This window comes from Spea bombifrons, chromosome 1 (genome assembly GCF_027358695.1).
Source record: "Spea bombifrons isolate aSpeBom1 chromosome 1, aSpeBom1.2.pri, whole genome shotgun sequence".
Lineage (NCBI taxonomy): Eukaryota > Metazoa > Chordata > Amphibia > Anura > Pelobatidae > Spea > Spea bombifrons.
In genome coordinates this window covers 140,029,040-140,055,759 of record NC_071087.1, presented here as the reverse complement: position 1 = coordinate 140,055,759, position 26,720 = coordinate 140,029,040, and the positions used below count along the sequence as shown (strand labels likewise).

The following is a 26,720-nucleotide window of genomic DNA, read 5'->3' as shown; positions in this document are numbered from 1 at the left end:
CATTACTAGTCCTTGGCCATGTGATAGCTTTCTTTCTATCCCATGCATATATATTGCTCACTGTATTAGCCTCTACCACTTCTATTGTCCTCCGTAAAGTAAAACATTACATCTAAGCCACTGACCTTCTACTTTTACATTATGACTTCTTGTTCTAGCATTTCTGCTCCTTTGAAAGAAATATCCCTTTAAGTATTTCAATGTTTCTATCACATCTCCCCTGCATCTTCTTCCCTCCAAACTATTGCTTATTGGTCCTCCCGTTTGGTGGAACATGATCGTACCGATTTCCACATGTTCCGACACATGCAAAGGTTCTAGACTTGTTCTAAGCACTTGCTTTGAACCATAGATATTTGCTTTTAAAAAAAAAAACGTACGGCAAGAATTCACGCCGCATAACAGAAAAAAAAAGATGATACATCAGTTACTGTATTACAAAAATATAAAAATATTGTATGAGTGACATCCAATCCAGTTTTAAATGACTAACTTGTATCCAAGCCAGAAAACCCAATATGTTGCTCTGGTTCATAACAGTTAAGATACTTAAATATGTATATCTTTATTGGAATGAGTCCTATAACTAAGAATACTGCAGCATTTGAATGTTGTGTTGAGACATGAGATCAGGTTGTTATGGTGATGGGTTAGCGGCATGGATTTATGACAATACTTCCACTTACAAAAACGATCTAAACAAGGTGTTCCTTCTCACGACTAGATTAGAATCTAATTGACAATTGTAATTTTGCATTTGGAAGAAAACATGCACACCATTGTTGGAAGAAATATATTAATATGCAATGCACTACAGGCGCTGTCTGACAACCACGTTATTAAAAGCAGTAGAGATTTTTGTTGTTGTATAAATCACATATCTTTTAAAATCAATTAATAATTTAAGAACTTGCCTCTACTTTGTGCAGGAGATTGGCAGTTATGTCTACACAATATTATTTTTTTTATTAAATATACATTTCTCTTTGTAAAGGGATACTGTCATCCGATGATTTAACTGAGTATTCAGTTACACATAGAATTCTCTTTTTTTGCTTTTATAAAAAGCATATTATATATATATATATATATATATATAATGTATTGAGATATATATATATATATATATATATATATATATATAATGATTTATTGATATATAATCTATAGAGCCATCGTATTCCGCAACTCTGTAAAATACAAGAACAAAGAGAGGTAAAAGTTGCCAAAAAGATTTTTCGATATAGATAACTCCTGGCACTTTTATACCTTTCTTTAATATATACCTGGTACAAAGTAAAAATACTAGAACAAGACTTTGCTATCATAATGAAGCAGGTGGAAAAATACCAGGTGCCAGAAATAATTCTGTGTTTTATAAGAGTGGCTCTTTTATACATTGCGTTTTATACTGCTCAATTCAGCGAACTTTTGAACAGAAGAAACACAAAATTCCAGTGGATGCAATTTAAAACCTTTTTTTTATATGGTTACATTCCAAATGCAATTTGAAACCGACTGCCAACCCCCCAATGCCAGCTGGTAATGCCATAGGATTTTGCAAGCACTTTAAAGCCAGTCAGTAGGTCTATAACCGCTCAAAGGAGCGGCTCTCACATGCTTTCAGTCTGAGCGTTTATCCCTTCCAGCTTAAAGAGCTTTCACACTCATTACTGATACGGCTAACAAAATACATTGTTCAGAAGTACGGTATATTAAACATTCTAATGTGAATTTTGGTGTCCAAAGAACAATGAATTTATGAAAGAACCAAGGATCAAGAAATGACTTTAGGATCTCCCATGATCCCAATAGCAGCAATTATGGATCTCCAGCTTCCAAAAAATGGGGCAAAATCATTTTTTACAGGTGGAATTTTAAGAAAGGGTAAACAGCCTAGGTTACTCCAGGTGAAGTGGACTCCATCGCCCACAACACTGTATTTTACTTAAAATCTATTGATCCCCCACTTTAGCACCAAGAGCATTTCTACCTCTGGCATAAATTAGTTGTATGGATTGTTTTATGTACAAATTAACCATACCAGCAATGCACTAAAGCACCAAAGGATCCAGGTAGCCATGGCTCACAGGATTTTAGATCTGGCTGTTTGTGATTATCTTAACTCTGGATGTTTGGCTGCTTGCAGGTAGTCTGAGGTAAGAAAGACAGCTCAACAGGGATTTGGTTAATCCATAAACAGGACAAAATTAAGGAGGCAGTGGCGGGAAAATAAACCAGCCGCTAAACACCTCTTTACCAAGTTTATTGAGTTAAAAACATGAAAAAAAGCATTAGGGTGCAAAAATTAGAAAATGAATTAAAATCATACCATCGATGGTAAATATGGAATATTACTCACTGAGCTGAATATATTTCTAAGATTGTTTTTAAGAATTGAATGAATGAAAATATGAAACCATATGTATTTGATGAATAATCACGAAGCAGAGACTAGCACGGTGGACAGCCAGTGATATGCAAACAGCTGTCTGCTTGTAGGTTTGTGGGTTCTTTGATGGAAAGGTTCGACTGCTCTGTCACCAATACCACAACTGATGTTCCACCTTCAATCATCACAGCTACTGATCTAGTCCCACGATGAGAAAAACCCAGTCATGTTGGTGCAGCTGTCCGTCGGTAAACTTGCTGGTTGTTCACTTACAACACGCTACTATTTTAAAAGTATGCTGTATACTTATTAGGATACATGTAAACGGATGGGGGATGAGATGGGACAGTAAGAGTTTTGCCCTTTACTCAATACCTATTATGTATTTTGTTGAAGTATAACTAAATGGCGAATTGGAAAAGACATTCCTGGTACTGTAAAATACCCAAATCCTTCCAGAAGAACTTAATCAAGTAGACTTTTTATAAGAATTAATAATGTTATCTAGTGGTAGGTTGCTGTTATAGGAACTGAAAATACTTTTTAGAAGTGTCTTTCGTGGTTTAATTTAAATAAACCATCAGCAGTTTATTTTATTCAAGTTTATTTACTTAATGTATAATAGAGTGCAGTTAATAGATTGCCTGTACAGGAAAAGTCTACCCGTTTTTGTTAGATATATGTATTTTATTTTGTAAACTTCCCATATGACAGCATAGTATGATAAACACAGCGCAGGGCTGCTGCCCCCCCCGGACTGCTGCCCCCCCCCCGTCCTTCTCAACAAACGTCTATACCACTGGCACTTAGAGGGCACTGCTGGGTTAATTAATTATCTGCAAGGTAGGGACATACACCAGGAGCATGTGCATGCAGCCCCATGGCAAGCAATCATGCAATACACTTGGATCATGACCATGTAGCCCAATGGCATGCAACCAAGCAATACACTGACATCATGCGCATGCAGCCTAATGAAATGTAATCAAGCAAAGCACTGGGAGCGTGTGAATGCAGCCCCATGCAAGCAACCAAGAATTACACTGGGAGCAGCCCCTATGGATCCACGATGGGCCTACGGAGGCTCATCTTCAGCTTGCTCACCTCCCAGGACACACCAGTCCCTTTAAATAGTTCAGCCTTCAACCTATCATTATGTTATGGTACAATACACATAAAAAGATATAGGTACTTAATAACAAAAATATAAGTTCAACTTTTAATTATTGTATTTATTTTCCTTTTGCTGAAGTTCACAATAGCAGAAGAATGGAAAGTTTCTCTGCGGGAACATTGAAGGAAGGTGGAAAGAAATGGATTATGCCAATAATTGGTGGAATCTGCTCGTTTCTGAAGCCTGCGCTGCGGCTCAGTGGAATTTTCCATAGCACCTTAACCAGAGTAAATAAATAATGCTGCACATATGGAATCCAAACTGTTACATGATTATTCAGATTATTTTCATCCATCGGAATAGAAAAATATGTATACATGGAAACCAACGTGACAAATATGCTGAGAAAATTTGCACATTCTAAGTGTTCCAGGTATAAATATTTTTATTTTCTCGTAACCTTATTTTCAAATCAGACTAGATGTTGACCACAGTACCGTAGATAGACCTTCTATATACACTATGCTGTCTGTAGTACCGAAACCTCAACTTTCAGCATTTCTCTATCTCACCATCAAAGCCTTCAAATCCACAGTTTGTAAATACCCTAAAAACCTATTTTTATTTATTTTGGAGGCTGCTAAATCTTTAAGGTGGAAAGCAGGATGGGCAAAAAACCAAAATATGGTAAACTATTTTATTTAACAAATCGTGTCTCTCATGTAGACAAACAGAAGTTTGGCTTAGTGTCATGGGAGTCAGTTTCTATGAAATAATGACCAACTACTGAATACATTTATTACTTAGACCATCTGTAAATTTTCCGAGACCAAAACTATTATCACAATAAATTGTTCTCATCGGAGATAATATAAACAGAATCTCATCCACCATGAAGGATTCTCCCCGACATCAAGTATTAGTATTAGGTAAATATTAAGATATTACGGAAAAAAAGTGACTTTCGAGCCACAATAAAAAAAACATTTAGTCTTATATATAGTTTAAGTTATTTAAATATTCTTAATGACTGAATAGGCCGCAAATATTTATGTTAAGCACAGGTCTTCAAGATTTGATTAGGCAGAAATGTGCGTAACCTAAAGGTCAATAAAAACTTAATTCTCTAATGCGAGAATGGTCAGGAAGCACATTTGTCTCCATTTCCTGTCAAAACAGGAAAAGAGTAACTTCTTCCTTTTCACAATGACTTCAGTTGTGTTTCCCACCTCTAGCTCTCTTTCCCCCCAGGGCCATGATAATCGCTCCTTAAGAGAGAGAGCGAGAGATAGAGAGAGAGAGAGAGGAGAAAAGGCTAGCAGCTGGCTAATTTTCAATATACACAACGAACTGTGAGGTTATCGAGCTCCAACCTCGCTCTAAATCAGAAATCAGAGCTCTCGCGGCTCTCCAACTCTACCTGCATCAGCATGTACGGACAATGGATACTTTATTTCTTTGTTCCATAAAACTATGCCTGAAAGGTTACAAACCCAAGATATTTTATCTAAGTTTTACCTGAATTTTAACTTATCGCAGCAATAAAAATCCCAACGAGGTTAAGATGAAATGCAAGTGACAGATGTTTCATGTTACAACGTTTATAGAAAATGAAACTTGGACAACTGAAAAGTTAAAAAAGACGATAGAGAAATCCACTTTTCCTAACAGTGATTTTTGTTCTGGGTTTGCAAGATAAAAAAAAATACTTTGAAGAGAAAGGGACACAAGGTCTTTTTTTTTTGTAATATAAGCTTTTGTCTTGGGATTTAAGACAGAGGATGGAGGCTCTTATATCTAAAAATGTAGCTAATGCTAAATAAAGAACAAGTAAAAAGCAGGGAATATGGAGCCATGTTCTGAAGTAACGAGCATGTAATAGTGCACTGGGCTGATCTAAGAAAGGTTCCGGTTAGGGTAACATTCACTTCTTTCAATGACTCATCTGAGCGCCGTTAAGAGGGATTTATTGCACTATACGTCTCTTTGATATTCCCCGTTGACATGTTTATTTGGCGGCAATGTTCTCTATTCGCCGTTTTCCTTGTTTAGTATAAATTGTTGTGCTAGCCATAATTCTATATCTGTCAACAATATTTGTTGTAAGCGCTAAAAACATGCGGCTGTACAATATATGTGTACGTGTTACATTCAAAGGGAATGTAATGATTTATTGTAAGTGTACTTATTGTTCCTGATAGTCGTTATTGATACATATAGCCGTTTGTATCATGAACTATGTTCTTTTTAATGCATGGGTCTTGGAGTGCACTGTAAATATCCATTTGTATATCATTATTGATGTTATAATAAAAAAGGAGCAAAAGCATCAATCCAATTAATTTAAATGACCAATTTCCCCTTTCCTTTATTGAGACTTTGTTCTCCACTAATTGAATAGCATTGTCTTCTTCCCAACCCTCTGTTTCTCAAGCGATTGTCCTTTTTAAATAATGCTATTATTTCTTCCTTTAACCTATCTTGGAAATATCATTCAAAGCAAAATGTATCTGTAGTTTAATGTTTGGGATTGTAGCACTGCCTATTCAAACTGTTCGAAGACACCAAGAAATATCAGTAAATCTACAATGCATATCAAAAGATCATGGACTAATACCATGCCCTCATTAACCCCTTAATGACAAAGACCGTACATGTACGGGCTCACAATGCATTGTTTTCAATGGGTTTAGGGACCGCCCATTGTCCTTAAGGGGTTAAGACTGCTATAAGGCTTCTAATCTATATGTTAGAAAATAATTTACATTATTATGGGGTATTTATGTATGCAGCAGAGATCAATCCTCTGTACCTTCCCATTGTTGATGCCTGAGTGATGTCTCCTATTTTATGGAAAGTGGCCTCCATAAAATGGTTGATCATGCACATTACTGGATTTTTTCTAAATAACTTCCAATTAATCAGTAAGGAAAACATTTTACAGACAATTTAGTGTCTATGTCCAGTGAGGACAGTCAATCAAATATTAAAGAGGTTAAATATCTGATCCCTGATTATGTGTCCCAGTCCTTAGAAGACACTGGTCTCCTCCTTGGTAGACATTCATTTAAACATTCACTGCATTCATAAATATTTGGAAACGTGATGGTATGTCTTGTTCGTATACCCAAGCTTGCCAGCACCCCTTTAGGACTTAGGTTCCCAATATTGAGAGTTTAAGTAAATTCATATTTTCTGAGCAAATTATCCAAGCGCCAGATACCTCTCCCTTGGAAGAGGTTAAAATAAAAAGACCCAAAGCAATTGCTAAGTTACTGAAAAATTGACTACATGAAAAGGGGATTTCATGTTCATTTATAAAAGCAAACTGTAAACCAATTAAAACAAATATAGTGGTTTTATATTGACAGAATTATTGCTCTACGGTTTGGCCCACAGCAAAAAGTATTCTGCAGGGACAGCGCAGAATGTATCTGTAGTAAATCATGGTTTTTGTTTGTTTTTTGAAACTCAGTATTTCACGACTAATAGCTGAAATCATATAAATAGTACATCAATATCCCTGAGAGGAGCACGGAAAAAGACTCAAACTGCACCCATTTGTGGACCTTCAACCCATCCCACCCAACAAACACCTTTAGCCCTTACTTTTCATTATCTCAACATTCTTGTCTAGGCCAACCAAGTGCCCTGGTTCTTCGGAGAACATAGAGCTTTGGAGCTGCTCAAAACCAACATGTGCTAATGATTCAGATGTTGCTGCCCTCAGGGCCATGCTGGCCATCAAGTCCCTGCCGTCTGTCACAATAGATATGTTGCTATGGTTCTAATGCCGCTTTCAGTGTCAGGCACGTTAAGGACTATTTATATTATTATTTCACAAATGGGGGTTCAACTCCAACCATGTATGATGAAATATTGCTCAGATCTGCACAGCTAATATGTTATTACTTGTACAATCAGCCTTAATTGTACATCGGTTTGCTTACAGATGTTTATAATCTTTATATTAAGACCTGACATCAAGTTAACTCCCAGGAGGCTGCAATTTACATCCCATGCCCTCTCATTAACATGTATTTGACCCCTAAAATTAAAGCTGCCCCATAACCCCATTTCATTTGAACAGTGTCACTGCACTGTAGTTTGATGGACATGATCTGAAATGTATAATATTATACTTTTTAACAATGGGAGTGTTTGGTTTAGTTGGAAAAGACTGTTTAAAGCTACATTACATAAAAAAGTAATATCTACATTTATTTTGCAAAAAGAAAATACAAAAGCTTTGTCTTTAATGCAACAAGAAGCTTCAATGAGAGATATGGACAACATCCTAAATAGGAGAAATGGAAATGTATACCCTAACGGAAGAGCCATTACTGTGTTTTAACTAAACCGAAGCCAGAAGCCCTCTTGCAAATGTGGTTCTAAGGTAGGAAACAAAGGATGGTGTGATAATCATGGGGAGGAAAAATGTGTGACCTTTTAGTCCTAAAGGAAGGGAACATGATAATATAGAATTCGTTTCGTATTGTTCGCTCTTGTGACTTCACAACCACAGTGATATTTATACAGTTCAGGAATGAGTGGAGTAGCAATCACGCCTTTATTGGTTTAATGCGAAGGGTTAAAGTTCATAACATGCATGGTGCTGAAAATAACCCAGCTGTCAAAATTCTCATACAAAAAGTATATATATGGGACTGGGAGGTGCAAAAAGGGGATTATTCATCATATATCTGAAATAAACCAAAGGGCTTGAAAATGTCTAAGGTTATAAATAGTTAACTAACATCCGACTGATTATGTGACCTGATGCACTAATTTATCCAATCGGTGAGTCCTAATTTCCACTGATCAGAGGAACCGATCTATTGACAAACACTCAACGGCCAAGAGTAGACCTTTTTCAGAGCTTAAAGGACAGAATTCATGGTTCAAGATCATTGCCTCAATACTGATACTAATGGTTTATACTGTATATACATGCTACATTTCTCACATAGTACACGGTATGCATACATTTTACCCACAATCCTACTGATACAAAATTACTATGTCATTAAGTCCGTTACCTATTATCACGGAAAAGAATCTTAATATATAGTAAACACCTATACATATATTGATCCATATATATTGATCCATGTTAAATACATAAACTAAAAACATGCAAATAAGGCTTTTTCTAATGCAGCCTAGTATATAGTATATATATATATATATACAATACCGTTCAAAAGTTTGGGGTCACTTAGCTGTTTTCATTGAAAACAAGGAAATTTCTAACTGCGCTAACATAATTGTAAAAGAGTTTTCTGATGAACAATTAGCCTTTTCAACTTAAATTTGGATGCTATGAGCATATTATACCCTCTATAGTCAATATTTAACCATTTGCATCAATCTGTCTTTAAAGCTCATGATTCCCTTTGACAATTTGGAATGGAGGGTATCATTTCTTTTGTGTATAATCGTATTACTGCCTGTAAATTTACCTCTCATAATGCTTAGAAAAGCTAAGTAAGCCAACTGTATGAGCAATTAGTCGAGTAACCATAGACGACCCATTTACTACTAATATTTGAAAAGTAGGACTTTGTCTGATGAAGCATGTAATGTGCCAATGCTATGATTTGTCAGGTCTTAATTAGCCAGACAAATGTGAGCTGCATTATGTAGCTCCCACTTCGATTCCTTGCCAAGCAGAAAAGTGGAGACAAACAATTAGGAAAAACAGAAAGCCAACCGTGGAATACAGTCTGTCATGGCGTGTTCAGTGTAGCTTGGCACATTCATGCCGACGTCGCCACCCGTCATAAATTATGAAATCTTACTTTAAAAAATGATGATGTTTTTGTCTAAAAAGATTTTTGGCCTTACCATGGTTTTAGGTAATAAGTAAAGTGATAAGTGATGGATAGATCAATAGGTAGATAGATAGATTGATAGATAGATAGATAGATAGATAGATAGATAGATAGATAGATAGATAGATGTAATAATTGTAGAAATTCAACAGGACATTCTTTCCTTCTTTGCAATCTCTATTAGAAATACCCCAAAAGGTTATTTTTTAACAAATGCTTTTTTTAAAAAAAAAAATCTTTCTGTAAGTTAAAGTTTCAATATCTAGCACTTGCGCACAGAACAATGAAGCCCCACTTAGAAGAAGCTTTTTAAAGGTGTGAAGTGAGATAATTAAGAATGTGGAACAATTAAAGCACAATTACTGGAAGAGGGAATGCAGATATTTTCTTCTTGAGAAAAAAAAAATCCTTTTTCGGTTCAAATTTAATTCAGATAAATAAAATTATTAGAAGAGAATTTTGTTTGCTATAGATCCCCTTTTCAGTATTTTTTTTTAATGACAGTTTATTAGAAAACATGTTTGTAATTTGTGTATTGTATTAAGTATTTACATGTAGTTCCATGGGCCTGCACGATATATAGCAAGAATGTAAGCACCAATGTAAAATATGCCTATTTATAATTTAAAGGGTACCCTGAACACATGTGGCCTACTAAGTTACAATTGTAAAAGGTGCCCAATGGGCAGTTAAATAGTTTTCTAGGTTAAATTCCATCAAAGTGCATTCAGTGTGAAGGCCCCCAAATGCACTAGTCCTGTGGCTGCCAAGTTGTGTTACTATTCTATCCACAAGCAGCGCTCAGAAGGACCTTCTCACACCAGTTCAGGTGATCGGTGATGAAATTTCTTGCCAAATTCAGCAGAAAACCCTAAGAATCTCATTACGACCGCTGCTATTTATTGGTGTGATTCCAAATAATTACCAGAATCCCATTTATTTTAAAGTAGGAATTTTGCATTAACTCTTTAGTCTCTTAGCCCAGTGGTCCTCAATCTTTTTGTGCATTTGTGCATCTCTTCATAAAGATATTTGCCCCTCCCCCCCGAAACAAAGACTTTCTCACAAATTCTCTTCCGCCTTTTCCCCGCGTATAAATAGGTGTCTAAAGATATAATTCCTCTTTGTCCAGCTCATCTTGAGGATAAATATGTAGGGTCCGTATACATATAGAAACAAAGAATTTGCAGATAAGAACCATTTGGCCCATCTTGTCCTTGGTCTTATCTTAAAGATAGCTTCATGCCTATCCCATGCATGTTTATATTCCTCTCTGTATTAGCCTCTACCACGTCTGATGAGAGGCTGTTCCATTTATCTACCACCCTTTCTGTGAATTAAACATCCTTACATTACATCTACGCTTTGGAACCTTTAGTTTTAGATTATGACATCTTGTTCTAACATTTCTCCTCTCTTGAAAATAAACCTGCAACCTGGACTTTGTTAAAGCCCATTTAAGTATTTAAGTATTTCTATTACATGCCCTCTGTGTTCTTTCCTCCAAGCTATTCATTTTGAGATCCCTTAGTCCTTTATCCTGCAAACCATTCACCGTTTGAGTACCCCTCTGAACTCTCCTCGGCTTCTGTTGGTTGGCTGATGAAAATAAGAGCAGAATGAACAAGCCTAGAACTAAAAGCTTGCAGATTCGATTATTTTTTTTCCTTGTAAGACAAAACCTTATTTCCCATTACTATACAGTGTTGTGATTAGACGGTGGCACATTTTTCCCACGAACATGACAAGCCGCCTCCATGCAAGTTGCTGCGCTAGTGCCACCATTGCTCTTCTTGTCAATTAATTATTTTACAATGTAACGAAACCCAAAATGTTTCTACATACGGCATCCATTAATGTATTCACTGTGATTAATTACACGAGTGTGATTCTTAAGGAAGGACTCATTACTTTGTATCCTGATGGGAACAGCCAACGACAGTTTTCCCAAGAAATAGCTGTATTTTCTTACCTGTCTGTTGCGTTCATCCATTATCCTCGTGATCTGAATCTTTTTTCTCCCCATAGTCCCCGTTTTCCTTTCTTCCCTCGTCCTTGAAGCTATGTATTTCCCTTCCTCTTCCCTTCTCTCTTCCTTCTTTCAACAATTCTTTCACTTTCTTTTTTTTGCACTTTTCAATTCACAGATCCCGTCATTCGTGCCTAAAACAAAAATATGCCCAAGGTCAACATTACTTTAATAGCAAAGCTTAAAAGATAACATTGTTAAAGCTCTGTATGCCGTCAACGTAGGCCTATCGATATGATATGCCGGCCTTTTGACATTCGCACACAATAAGCATAAAACCAGTGACCTCTTACTACTATAATCACAAGAATATGTCGTTTCCAAATTGAATTTCTGTTAAGCGGACTAGTTCACTAATTTTATTATACACTTGCTTTGTTATTTAAACGATAGTTTCTAATTGTGACCATTCCAAAAAAGTTTACACCTTGTTAAAGCACTATATAAAGTTTACAAGTGTGTTTTGTTTACTGGAAAGCACAGAAGAAGAGGTCAAGGTTATTTACAATGTACTTAAAATCACATTAGGCTTCGTTAAACTAGTTAGTAACTCCATCCATTTTGCTTTGATCGTCACTGAGCTGTTAAATACATAAATTATCGTTATTAATGTTTAGAACCAGTCGACGGAAATACAAGTACAATTTGTATATTTTACTGAATCAACATTCAATTGCTTTCGTATAGAAGTGATCATGCTTGTGCAGCCTTTTAATTACTAAATTCTAAAGTCAGGGGTTGAATGCTGTGTATACAGAAATCCTTTTACGCCCGAGGCAGCTTTCTATGAAACATCTGGCTGCCAAAGACGTTCAATGCGCTGTGGTGGAATGGGTTAATGTCCCCTGTACGCGTGGGCATGAAAATGTGCTACATCCGTTTCATTTGCTGGAATGTCCTTTCTAGCAGCCAAACCGATAGATCCTCACAACACACCGTGTAACATTAAGCCAATGTCCTGGCAATTTAATCCATTGTTTGGCTCCACTTCAAAGCCGATGAGGTAGAAAAGCTGTAACACGCCGAGGACGTCTCACCAGACACCGCTGCTTTCTCCGAACGAACGCAGCTCCTTCATCAATTCACTTATACTCCTCACTCAAATCAATTCTTGTTCACTTCCTAATTTATAAATATCTGTATATTTGTTGTAAGCCGAACTGGATGATGTAACTTTGTTCTTGTTCGCTCGTTTGTTATATATACGTTTTATTTTTTTTAAATAATAATAACATAAAATATAGCTATTTTCAAATTGACAACAAAAATTTCACTGCTTAGTAAAGTTTAATTAGGGTGTAATATATTTAATATAAAATTTGTATTATAAATGTCATCATAGTGAGTCAGATCCCATCCAATATGAAAAAATGAAAAAAAAAACAATTTAAAATAAGCCAATAATCGTGATTAGTTAACAGCCGGTAATGGATACATAACTATTAACATATGGTTTTAAAGATGCCGGCATGGCAGACAGAAATTGCCAAAACCCAAATTTCCCTGCAAACTATAATTACTCGTCAGACTATTTTTTGTAATCAACTTTGTTTCTTGAGTGAGACACAACAGCCTTTTTTAAGTATCCCACTTCCTAAAAGGATCCAAAGGTTAAGGGGGCAACCTTCCTACATAAGCGTTTCGCATTTAAAGGGATACTAACACCATTTCCTTATCAGCATGTTTTAATTCAAACAAAATAAATACAAAAAAAAAAAACTTATCGGCATACATACTAATTTTATGAACACAATGAATGTAAATCATATTTCTATTGATTAAGGATATATGTGCAACGTGCACTTCAAGCCTATCACAATCAGTACAAAACGCTACCAAATTGGATTACGCTTGCTCATTTGTTTTGACAGTCTTCTTACCTCCGACATTAAGTTAAAAAGTAGCTCACATGCAGGACCCAAAGGAGCTTAACAGGCTTTCTCAGTAGCCGTAAGCCAATATGTTAATCCTCAGCAAAAGCATATGGAACAATTTCTTTGCTGTGTTTCAGCTGGAGCCAGTGTCCCTATCGGCTTACAGCACTGTGCCTGCATAAGCTTCTGTTCACACCGGGGTGGAAGGTCAGGGTGGACAACTTACATGATTGGTTAGGAGAATGAAAGCTGCTTTATGGATCACGACCGTGGAAGAAAAGAAAAAAAAAAAGAATCAGAGAGCTACAAGGAAGAGTTGAGTCCTCTCCCAGTACAGTGACAGAATGATGGGTCCCTCCCACAGGCTTATCAGTTCTACATTTTCAGACTTTCAAACAAAACGTATTAAACAGCTTGTTGTAAAGTAAATAGTAGCACACAACTTTTCATTAAAAAATATTTATATTCATCCTCTTCCTAGGTCCCACTTATCGCAATACTTTGATATTAATGCAATAATCACTTTTAGAATGTACTTAAGTACAATACATGGATTCAAATTAATTATTATCCTAGAAAATCTAGATTTTTTTATAATCAAAGTGTATTTTATGGAAACTTAATATTATTTCTGCCCCTTTGTTTAATCTGATGTACTGTGCAAATTGTATTTAGAATTAAATGACTCACTTATGGGAAAAGTGCCACAGAAACTTATACTTTAAATTGGGAATTTCACTAAATACCGAATTTAAACAGAACAACCGTTTCTTAAACTATATCTTAAACTATATCTGTATCTTATATTGTGAACAATACTCTACATACTGGGACACTCTACTCTTTTGATTGTCTAACAGAGTACATCCCATGTGTGACACAATATAAATGGGCTTAGCTTTACTGGCATTGTGCATAGATTGTGTGTTTGCTGAACACATCTGTCAGACACTGGCACACAAAACCACACACATTTAACAAACTTACACACATACAGATGCTTACACATACTTACACTAGCATACACTTACTCATATTCACTAACACACACTTACACGCTTATGCTATCATACACTCCCTCTCACACCACTTACACATACACATGCATGCTCACACACTTACTAACATATACACATCTATGGTACCGCACATTTATACGCACAATTACACATTCATGCTAACACATACAATTATGAATACATTCTAGCATACATAGAAACATACTTCCTAACCCTCTCACTCACTCCCTCTCTCACTTCATCGATCACCCGCATCTTTTTTATGGCACTCACACACTATGCATGCAGCCTCACTTTGACCATGGGGTCACGTAACCTTGCGTCATGTGACCCCACTGTGTTCCTGCCTCCCCATGATGGTCCAAAATAGTTCATAAATTTGGACCAGCCCTAGATGCATTTGCCCCCCTGCTCAACCTGCCCCTGGCTTGCTGCAGTTGGTTCAGTGGAGTGATTTTGTCCCTCATTTGCTCAGTTTTCGGGGTTTCTACCTTTCCAGTCCTAATGAAGATGCCCTATTCATCCTACCCACACATATGTGAAGGTTCTGAGCAGGGGACATAATAACATCAATGAAATTGTCTAATTGAAATTATGGTTTCTCTTACATAATAACAAATTTAAGCAGTTCCAAGTAATGGTTCAAAGAGATTTATTTACTATTTAAGTTTGCAGAGGAGTTTTAACTTCCTGATATTGTTATGTACAAATTGAACTTCTTTCTATATATAGAATTATATATAGACTCAACTCAGCCTTTCTTGCAGGAGAAGCTCAAAAGAGATGGACCTTCATAAATCATATGTCATATTCAGCTCTCCTACAAACCCCCTCTTTATTCAATCTGTGAATCTTAAAATCAGCCCAGCCCAGGGGACTGCTGTTCCTTTGTTCCCTTTTGCAGCCCACCCCTGGCTTCTCCTGATAAGGAGACATCACTAGGCACTGTGTGCCACCCAACGCCTAACCATCACACGTTAGTTGACAAACTTGGTTGGCCTGCAACAGTACTAGTCTACAAATGGCACATACATGCCACTGTACACCCAAGGATATATGGTGTTCATCATTAGACATAAAAGGGTTGTTTTAATCTTCTTTTGCATATACAAACCCCTAAATGACACGTCACATGAAATTATGTTTTATTTATATGAATTTCCTTTTGTGTGCATGTGTTCAATCCATTTGGCAGCGCCTGGAATTAATTACCATGAATCCCCCTCCCCCTTAACAGCCTTTACATTCCAATTATGTGCCCTCCGCAACACAATTCCCCATATCATAATTCTACCTATTACCCACGGTCTTACCCACAAAATCCACGCAGCCCGCTATAATGAGCCTTCTCACTCTGGAAGGATATTATCATCCTTCTCAATCTCCTCACTTTATGCCGCCATTTTTAATAGTATGTCCTCATTATCCTTTTCATATCCATTTAATGACTTCTTCCAATCCCTTGCTGTGTTACCCCTCCTCCATTCCTGTTTCCCCCTATATGTTAGAAAGCAGCTTGTCTGTTGCTTTTACAGCCTGTTTTTTAATGTATATTAAATATAATAATATCCCCATTGTATTTGCTTGCATTCAAGTTCTGTTCCTTGAAACTAACGGAAAGCAGTGTTATATTGTGTGACCACAAACCAATTTAAATAAGCTTGGACTAAATAAGTTATTTTCACACAGCCATCCAGTATGCATTTTATATCCTGTAATGTTTTTTTCAGGTCAGTGAAACCCATGTTGAGCGATGTTTCTTTTTCCTTCTTTGCCGTTTACTATCTCCGAGACTTGTGATTTTTGTAGCATATCGTTTCTGATAATTGCATGCAGCCTGAACCTAGTACTGACTCTCTAACCACAGGGAGGGCAGACGGGTACCTTTAATTCCCAGAAAATATAATATATAATAAATAAAAATATTGTTATCATTTATATCTGCTAACATGTTTTATTCCTTTTTTTTTCATCATTAAATCACTAAATTGTGATGGAATCTTTCTGGTTAACTTTCAGATTTATTATATCCAGTAGCATTTTTTTTTTTTTGGTGCAGTACTTTTATTTTGTTTGTTTATTTTAGGTTGAGGATTTTTTCCCCTTCTCGTCAAATTGCAATGAATATGTACATTTTTCCAACTTACTCGGGTTCTTTATTATTAAAAGTTATGTTAAACACTGGCTTTTATCAGTGTGTTATAAGTAATTAAAGAGAAAATCTAGTCACCTATCTATAAATTGTTATAAAAAAGACATCATTTATTTTAATGCTTAAAATATTTTTTTATATAAAATATAACTCTGAGAACATCCAGTGTCCCTTCGGATTCACTACATTCTTATCATCCTCAGCAAATCAGTATGTGGTTGAGGGTGATGGGAATAATAGTTTAACAACAACTGGACTACTATAAGTAACCCAACATTGTTTTAAGGAGAAATAAGGCTGAAGCAGTTGAAAGTTTCTCTTCTTTCAAGGCCTCTCACCTAGTCTGCTCCAAACTTAAAAGGGTCGCCCACTTTTATGGTTCTGTTGCCAATCAACCTCCCGTGTTTCAAACTTATTTGCTACCTTCCATCCCACCTAATTTGTGAAGCCATTAGCAATTATTCCATTGGCAGCTCAGTCAGGGAGTAAATCAATTGTGATTTAAACTCCCTTGAACAAGCTTTAAGTGAGCTATCATTTGCAATCTTCATTCAGGCAGCAAGAAAGTGATTGAACCGTTTTTAAGGTTTTACCATAATTTATCACCCTTAACTCTTTGAGTGCTAGCACATGTTCAATGCGATACAGAAGGACGGATTTCAACCTGATATTGTAAGGATAAGGTATATTCTAACATAAGGCAGTGGTATAGATGTGAGGAGTAATTCTAGCGCAATATGGTAAAAGTATGAAAAAATATGGCAATGCACAAAAATAATAATGGCTTGGTAATTGATTTTATTTTAAAGAATTCATTGGATTGGTAGTTGGAGCTTCAAGCAGCCAATCAATGGTGAGAATAGTTAGACAACAAAGGAGGCAGGGAGCTGCAGCTCTGGTGGTGCAGCTTCTACTGAAAGGTGGTTATTTTTTCAAGTTTAAAGAACACATTTTAAAATAAAGTACTTTTGCTTATAGAGCTGCCTGGGACACCCGAGTGGGTCTTTAATGCAGCTCAATGTGTAGTTACACAGATTAGTTACATTTTACCTATGCCTGGTATACTAATTCTCCTAATGAATTTTTAAATATTTTATAACAAGAGTTAACCTCAGCTTGTAAACAATATATCCATATCGGCATCTGTCTCGCTATCTGCACGTGTGTGCATAAACTGGGTTACGCTTACACGGTACCGACATATAGAATTTTTCTATAAAGCTCCAGGGCTCTATTATGATTTTTTTTTTTTAGACAACACGCGTGTATTAAAATCTGTATTCATCCCGGTAATCAACAACAATATGTACATTTCTTACATTCGCGTTATTTAACTTCGCTATGCCTTTGGCAATGAAATATATATATGTATACTGGGATAATCTGATGGAAATGCTGAACTGGAGAGATATTGCCTATTTTTTTAATGAAAAAATAAACATAATGTTAGAAGAACAGAGGATAGCTATATTGAACAATCTGCAAGATTTCACATTTTGCAAGGCAAACATAAAAAATCAGACCGTTCACTAAAAAAAAGGAACTTCAATTTCGCAGGCTTCTGTTTGCCGTATGTTGCGGCGAGAGCACAGAGCAGAAGGAAGAGTGATTTAAGTCTCGGCTAAGAAAAAAAAAAAAATCAGACGGACAGAGGCTGATCATCTGCCCAGAAATGAATGTTTTGTGAATGTCTGTATTGCATCTTTCTGTGTCTTTTCTGGTTTAGAAAAAGTTTTAACAAAATGGCAGGAAACACAACACCGAGTGGTCACGGAAGGATGTGATGTCAGCAACCACGAACAATAAAAGGTGTAAAGGTGCTTCCTTCCCTAAACTGTTCCAGAACTAAAAAATGGGAACTAAAACTCGGCACTTCCTTCTCCGTGCAGAGATGTCTGAATGTGCCCTGTAGCAGGACCCAAGACCCAAGACACCGAGCATAGCATCGAGACTGACTAGACCAGGCGATGAAGAACAAAAAAAAAAAACTCTGACATGTAAAAATAAGAACAGAAGTATATAAATGCACCAAAAAATAGAAATACATCTTTAAAGAAAATGAATACATTTGTTGCAATATGCATTGCTACAAGGAACGGTTAAGAGGAACTTCAAGCTAAATGACTCTGTATTCGGGTTCTCTGGGATTAAAAGTCTTAAAAGAATTTTAAACTAGATTTTTTTTAAAGAGAAAAGTGTATAAAGAAATGCAACCTTCTTCCAAAACAGCTGGAAGGTTTTATAGTATAGCTAGTAATAGACTGTAAGCTATTAGACTGCTGGTGCTATATATATATATTTATTTATTGTTTATTTATTATTTATTTATTTATTATATATATATTTGGAATATATATATATATATATATATGTTAAGAAATACGGTGCTTGGTATATTTATATGAAAGATGAAAGTCCAGCTTCCAAAATTTGGAACCTTCACATGAGGTATCCTACAATGATCCTTCCAGTTAGTAATTTGTATTAAATGTGGAATTTTGATTGTAGATCCAAGGCAAAAGCATTAAACATGACAGTCCAGCCATTTATAATCACCATTTATACTCCTGGTAAACTTCTTTGCCTCACTTGTTCAGTAAAACGTGCTATTAGCACAACTGATAACAAAGTTTTGCACAGCAAACGCGTCAAGGCTTTTTACCATAGTTAGGGTAAAATAGGTAGTGTGATAACAGAGTAACAGCTGAGTGATAATACATTCGGCGGAACTAAGCATGGGGTGTACAGATAATGCTTACTCAATATTTTCTGTTGTCCCAGTCTTTGGTTTGACATATGTTAACCATATCTGCTTGTGAACGCACCTAAAGCTTCAAATACGGGTGGAAAGGATATGGCATTATCATGCAACTGATCCTTCATTAACACCATGGGTTAACTGAAATGTGTGGAATGATGGGAAATTTACAAAGGTGTCAATGGAGCTAAAGGGATTATCAGTGATTCTATGATCTGGAGAGGATCTGAATCAGAAATAACAGTCTGAGATCCAGAATTCTTTGACATAAGGTCTGGACGTAACATATTTTCTATCAAGGACGCAAGGGGAACCTCAATTTCTCCATCAATTCTGCAGCTTCTGCTCGATATGGCTTTTCATTAGTGTATTATTGCCAAAGATTGTCAGATACGGAAAAATTGTTCTGTAAAAATAAAAAAATTTGCTACCACAAAGTTGTCTTTTACACAGACCGCCACACATCTAACTAAGCCCAGGGGCTTGTCACTCACCCTCACTCACTCCCTCTTACACCTCACATTCCTCAAAATGGGTGGGGCCACAGGACAGCCCCTCCCCCATTCCTCAAATCGAGGGAGAGGGTGAACGAGGAGGCTCAGCCCTTTTATTGAGGTACCTGGATCATGGAACTAATACCAGGGAGAAGCGGGCGAAGAAATAATACAAAAGAAAAAAGACAGAAGAACAAAAGAGGCAACAGAAGAAAAAGAGACGTGAACATGGAAGCGGACTGGCGGAGAAGGTAGGGAGACATTGACAGAGAGTGATTGAGAAAGCAACGAAAGCAAAACAGTGGTTTTGATTTTTATTTCAATAATTTCTACTTATATTCAGGCCTTTCCTTGTTTTTCTTTCACTAAAATGCCACGTTTGGGGCGGGGGTCGTCTTATAATTAAGGTCATCTTATAACTGAGCAAATATGGTATATTGATGCCCAAACACGACATTACTTACAATAACTGGGCACATTGTTACTTTAAATGCAGCCCTACAATTTCCAACACTATGGCAGAAAATCTGAATTTCTAAGACCAGGACGAATAGTAGTTCACTGGTAAGGACATGCCATTAACTAGAAAACTAGAAGGATATTCAAATAAAATGAAGCCACTTAAAACATATAATCGATACTTTGAGTACACTCCAAAGTATGTCGGACCCATGCATAAGTACTCTAACCTGCAACCATTAGGCTTGTATTTCCATAAACGGCTTCAAGAAACCAAAACATTCGAGATTTCATTCGCTCTACAAATTATATTCCCTTTACCAAAGGAGGTATATATTGGAAACAATAGCCTCGCTCATGTGCACAGCTAGCTGTGGAAAACAAATTAGGCTGTTTGCACAATGAATTTTTGCATCTCATTACATCGGAATATTGCTATAAAAGGCAAAAATGTTTCAAAGTCTTGAACACATATTTTCTCTTTCTAGAGATTTGGAAATACCCAGCATTACTTCCTCCAGAGATCATTAGTCATATTATATGTCACTTCTATTTAATGCCATCTATGCCACCTATTGTTTGCAGCACACTAAAGCATGCATCACACTAAAGCATGCATCACCACTGTCCCGTTGACAATGGGAAAGTCCTTATTTTCAAAAGAATGTCCCACTGAGCTGCCACACTGTGCAACATCTGCAGGCAGTGGGGACCATGAGCCAGGTAGAGAGATCAAAGGATTTCCCTTTACTGTCCCATTGAGCTGGGAAATTGGAGTCTTTGGTTGACCTCAGAATCTTTCATCTTCCATTGCAAGAAGAAGAAGAAGCTCAAAACATTTGAGGTACTAGAAGCTTATAGCTAACTATTTGGTCCAATAAAAAGTATAACTTTCACCTAAAGACATCTTCTCTTGGGCCACCACGGCTATGTCCATTTTCACTATTAAATATCCAGTATGTACCTTTTGCTTTAACGAAAACTGACATTGATGAATTACTTTGCAGATGATCTAGACATAAGTGCTCCAAAAATCTAAAAGAAAAAATATATATTATTTTTGCCTTAAAATTATTGCTACAAGTTTGGCGCATCCTAAATTATCCATAAATAAAAACATAAATACCATGCAAATTATGCATGTTTCTTTACTCATTCAATAAACGATTGACTTTTCCTCATGACTTCTGCATTAAAAAAAATGCACAAATAATGAAATATTACAAAACTAATCTATGAATACATATATATATCTAGTGATCCACACCAAGAAACATGTGAATTGTACTACTCGGTGACAGCCAGCAACAAAACACATGGATTAGTAGTATTTGCAGCTGGGTACTCTAGCCTCGGTTGGCTAGGACTTGGTTGGCAGAAGTACTTCCGTCACAGAACAAGATCGCGGCAACCCTCCATTCTCGTGAATGCAGGTAAGCAGTCCTGTTGACATTAGTGGGTAGGCAATGATGCTCTCGCGACCCAAGCTTTCTCACTGAAGACAAGGAGGAATGGCACTTCACCTGGAGTCTCCGGGGGAACACCTGGAGAGTTCCCAAGTATTGCGATCAGGCTCCCCGGTTTGTCACTGTTCAATGAGCCAGTTCAATGAGAACATTTACAACATGGAGGCTGCGATTCGCTGGCACAGGCTGCATAAAATGGCATGGCACACCTTTAAGTGACAAATGAGTGGTAGGAAATGTCATATCCCAGTGTTCCACAGTGAGGACTGCGGCCATGGAAGGGGCGGCTGGGGGTGCTCACTACGGGTCACCATGGTAAATACGTTTCTGAGTATTTGGGGGACATATCATAGCAGAAACTTTAGATTCATAGGCAATGTGGACACTACATTAAATACTGCAAAGTTAAAACTAGAGAGCAATTAAAGCTGACATAAGTCAGGCAGAAAATGATCATACATTACCATATTTTCCTCTTAACGCCTAATATTTCTGCTCAAAATCACGAGAATACACATTTTTCCATTTTATTTATATATATATATATAAAAAAGAACACCTTACAAAGCGCATGGTAGAACTGACAATGTCTCCAAAAATCATTTTTTCTGCTAGAGGGCCTGCAATATATTACAGAGTACTGGCAGCAAAGGGGTTACCTCTCGCCGCCTGGAGATAGACTCAGGCATAATATGCAAAGATGGCTGGGAGAACATATCAATCTTCCCTAGAGCCCGCGACAGCTGAAAAGTTTGCTCTAATATTTCCACTGCTACTTTTTTTCCAAGGACAAAGGAGATAAAATGTATGTCAAGTATGCAGAAAGACGGAGCGGGAAAAAACATAGAGAACACCTGCATTGGATTACATAGGTAGGGAATGACCTGCTTTCTCCTATATACCAGGGACATTTACAGGTTAAATTTACACTTAAATGTCCAGAGTCAGAGTAATACTTTTGGGCATTTAAAGAAAAACGAAACCTTCATCTCCCGGGATGAAAGGAGCATCTGGTCTTTTTTTTTTTTTTAGCAGATGAAAACATCCAGATTAATGGATTCATTGCTCAATATGAATTCTGCAAAAAAAAAAAAAAAAAAGCTTTGGATTAACCCTCTAAATATAGGAGTATTAGCTTGCTTCTGTAAGGGGTTAAATCAGCTAAAGGAGCCAGTGGTTGTCTTCAGAATGAAAAAAAAAAGCGCTCAAAACTAAAATAGAAAAATTCTAGTTTTTGTCCATCCAAAAAATGAGTGCTGTGTTAAAAAACAAAACAAACAATCATCTCCTATGTATTACGTACTTTTTAATGCTTTGCAGAACTGGCGTGTGTGTGTGTATGTATATATATATTTATGTATATATATATATATATATATATACGCACAGATATATGTATCTCAAGTTTCTGCTAGCACAGATGACGTTTAAAAAAAATGCAGAAGTGGAGAAACAAGAAAAGTCGGTGACAGGTAATTTTTTTCATTAACCAATTGGATATATTTACTAACCTGGAGATTTTCAGGAACGTTGAAGATATGAACTCGCTGACCTCCCTATGCTTTATTATTAGACAATCATAGTGAGCTGCTCCTGCAAGAAAGGCTGAGCCGGCCCTGCATAATGCACAGTTAAAGTGTAAGATTGTATGATTCATTCTGCTGATTTATCAATGCATTATGCAGGGCCAGCTCAGACATTCTTGCCGGAGAAGTTTATGGGAGTTTTCTAATAAACAGAAATATCAGAGAGTTGAAATGTTCGACGCTCCTGCAATCTCCTGGGTTAGTAAATACGCCCTTAATATTGCAGCCTGCTAGTGAACTTTGCTACCGAAGTGTACACAGTGCTGTATTTTTACATAGGTTCTGTTTTACGCAATGAACTAAACCTCCGATCCTGACACTCATCTAACGGGACTGTGGTTTCGAGTAGACTGTTGAACTTGTCTTAGGAGGTTCTTACTAAAAATACTTGTCACCCGTGATTGTCCTTTATAACAGAACATCTTTTTTTAACATAACCTAATGCCTTGATTAAGAGAACGTTTACTAAGAGGGTGTAAGGCAAGTGGAACAGCCTTCCAGCAGAAATGGTAGATGTCAATACAGTGAGGGAATTCAAACATGTATGGGATAGGCATATGACTTTCCTGAATCTAAGAAGAAACCAAGGACTGACTCCATAGTATGTAACCTCCATTCGTTCTGAACTGAAACTCTCACATTTTCTGCTCAATGTGGGGCACAAAAGGGATCTCACAATTCTTCTTAATTACATGCTGCACAAATTTCAGAGCTGTTTGTTCCCTGGGATCACAATAGGGTGTAATTCAGCTGCTCGCTGATGCCGACACCTAGAGTTGCGTTTGGAATTAAGACGGTGAAGCCCAGAACTGTGGTGAGATGTTCATGGATTCAAAGTCAAAATAACTGAGCTGCCTGAGGCAAGCCATTTTCTGGTAGCTAACGCCTGACACCGCCATGCTGAGCATCAATTATCCCCAGTGTGATTGTCTATCCGCCTGTAATCATATCCATAGCATCAAGTTAAATGGCAGAGGAGTGTACTGTATGGATCACAAGAGCTGACTCTGGTGTTCCTGCCTCAGTAAGCAACCAGCATGGGGTTGATGATGATTACTGACTTACACTGAAAAGTGACAATGAAGTGTGAGAGCCCCCCGACCTTCGAGTGCGCCGGGATAACTAGCTTTAAAGCAGACATTTCTTGTGTCATACAGGGAGTAGATACCATAGACCAGTAGCCTCTACAGAGTAAAGATGAATGCAGTCTTGTGGATATCCAGTGTAAATCGGTATGATCTGTGGACTGTTACCAAGAACAGAAACTACTGCAAAAACACTACATTGTCATGTAAATCAATAGCCCACGGGGCTCTTGTGGGTATGCAAATGTTTAGAAATGTAGCCAGGAGATATTAACACAATCTGATTCAAAGCCTAGCAAACGCTGATGTAGAAATTGCAATATCCTGTATTTTCAATGACATAATGAGACATTATGCTGATTTCCCTGCTCGGGTTCTGCTTTCCTGTGATGTACCACTCCATGATGCGATCAACGTGAATAAGAGCATTAAATATCATCAGATACGTCTGACATTGCTAATCAAGTACTGAGAACCATCTGTGGGATTTTCCGAGGCACTGAATAAATGCAGTCTAGAACAGGGCTGGCCAACTGGAGGTCGGCAAACCATATGCAACCCAAAAAGTGACCCCATTTTCCACAGCTGAGTGGATTGGAATTCCTGCTTCAGGAAGAGAATGAAATACATTGTGAAAAGTTGCATTGTGGTTGTGCACATCCAGGCCTATTTCTTGCATATATACAGTAACATATCCTAAAGCGGTACGTCCAGGGGACGACAGTCCTCCTGGTACAAAACATGGTGGGTGGCAGATTGCCCTCTCGGGAAATCAAGGCCCTGGTGTTCTTCTGCACAACTGGTTGGTTTCAAGGGAGATCTTGGATCACCCCAACCTGCCTATTCACACTTTGGAGGCTGTGCCAAGCAAGCCTTTCAGACACCATATGACATCATATCCCAGCACTCCATTACTTAAAAGACACAGCATGCTGATGGCACATGTCTATATATAAAAATATCTATATACTTCCTATAAAATGCTGTCTCTTTAGTTTACACCAGTGGCGTGTACTTTATAATGCTGCCAAACTAAAGAGCCTAGGTATGTGTAGGTATATATACTGTATATGTCCATGGGGATTCTTTGCAATTAGGATTCACTGAGTATTATAATTGGCTGGTTTGACCAGTTGCATTTAGGCAGCTCTCTAAACAGAATGAAAATAAAGATATCCGATAGTGCTGTCAAACCGGACTCAGTAAGCCAATTTGTCACTCGCGTTCTCTTTTTCTTCATCAGCTTTTGCATCCTAATCAACCTAATTAAACCACTGTTCAATCAAAACCTCCGATGACAATTTGCACAGCTCTATCCCACGGTAGTGTCTTTAAAACAAGAATTAAATGTGATCTCGTGACAGCAATTATTAAATGATCCCAACTGGCCCCAATTACAGAACATAGAACATGGTCCTCAGTACACCGCTAAAAACCCACATTCCTCATCAGTTACAAATCCTCCTTCACACTGACTTACTTTTAGTAAAATCCAATTAAGCATTTGTTTTAAAAACTGAAGTGAAACTAGAGCCCCAAACCATTACTGAAAAACTGTACACATCATTGATTTAAAGAGCAGCCTAACGTTCCTGACATCCCACAATAGAATAGTGCATATTAATAATAACAAATAAATAATAAAATAATAAGTTAATAATAAATAATAAGAAGTACTCGCTTAAATTGGCTGGTGGTAGAGGTAGGGGGGGTGGATTGTTTCTTTTGATCACCATCTCCCCTTGAAAACTTCAGTGGACCTCCTCTTTGAGGAGGTCCTAGAAGATCTGGCCCGCCCTTGACCTGGAAGGGAAGGAAGGGGCTTCATAACTCCGTATGGAGTAGATCGGGGACCCAGCATCCACTCTGGCCTTACACTCTGGAGGAGAGGCACCCTTTTCACTTCAGATAAAGAACTACATCCCTTGGACTTCTAGGAGAAAAAAAAGAAGTTACAGTCCTCCTACAAAAGCTGCCCGTTTCTTGCCACTGATTCGCTGCCTTAAGCTGTCAATCAGTAGCAGAAAAGTGCTCCCTAGGAAGTCAATGGGAGAACTTTCCACACAGGTACACTGGGGTCTGAGTAGACCCTTGCATACAGCATTCACCAGAGCCAGCGCTGGCTTTGACAGTAGGTGAGTGCATCACGTGCAGGACATTTAGCTGGGGAAAGGGGGAAATGCATTTGCCCAATGGACCACATAAAAATGTAAATTGACCACACGGCTATCATATGCATTAACTGCATATGATGGCTGGGTTGCCCCTTAAAGAAAAAGTCATGCAATAAAAATATACAAAATATCTATGTAAACTAGTGAAATATATTTATTTATGCTCTCGTGTAACGTCAAATAATGTCTATATCAGTCCCTTTTTTGTGTTAATCGCGTCCTTGGCACCATCTTTTTGCCCTTCTGGTTCTTTATAAAAATCTTTATTCAATAGTATTTTCTCT

The 26,720-nt window shown here is 37.2% G+C and overlaps 1 protein-coding gene across 13 annotated transcripts in view; it reads right to left on the bottom strand.

Annotated features, from left to right (window-relative positions):
• MEF2C (myocyte enhancer factor 2C) overlaps positions 1-26,720 on the bottom strand; it is a 126,855-nt gene that overhangs the window by 45,901 nt on the left and 54,234 nt on the right. For 12 of the 13 annotated variants that reach the window (XM_053475074.1, XM_053474973.1, XM_053475038.1 and 9 more), the window contains one exon: positions 11,313-11,503. In XM_053475074.1, the coding sequence (XP_053331049.1) occupies positions 11,313-11,366 (54 nt within the window). In that variant the 5' untranslated portion in view covers positions 11,367-11,503. Of the gene's footprint in view, positions 1-11,312; positions 11,504-13,249; positions 13,464-26,720 lie in introns of those variants that run through there. The other variant, XM_053474991.1, reaches the window with a different exon arrangement.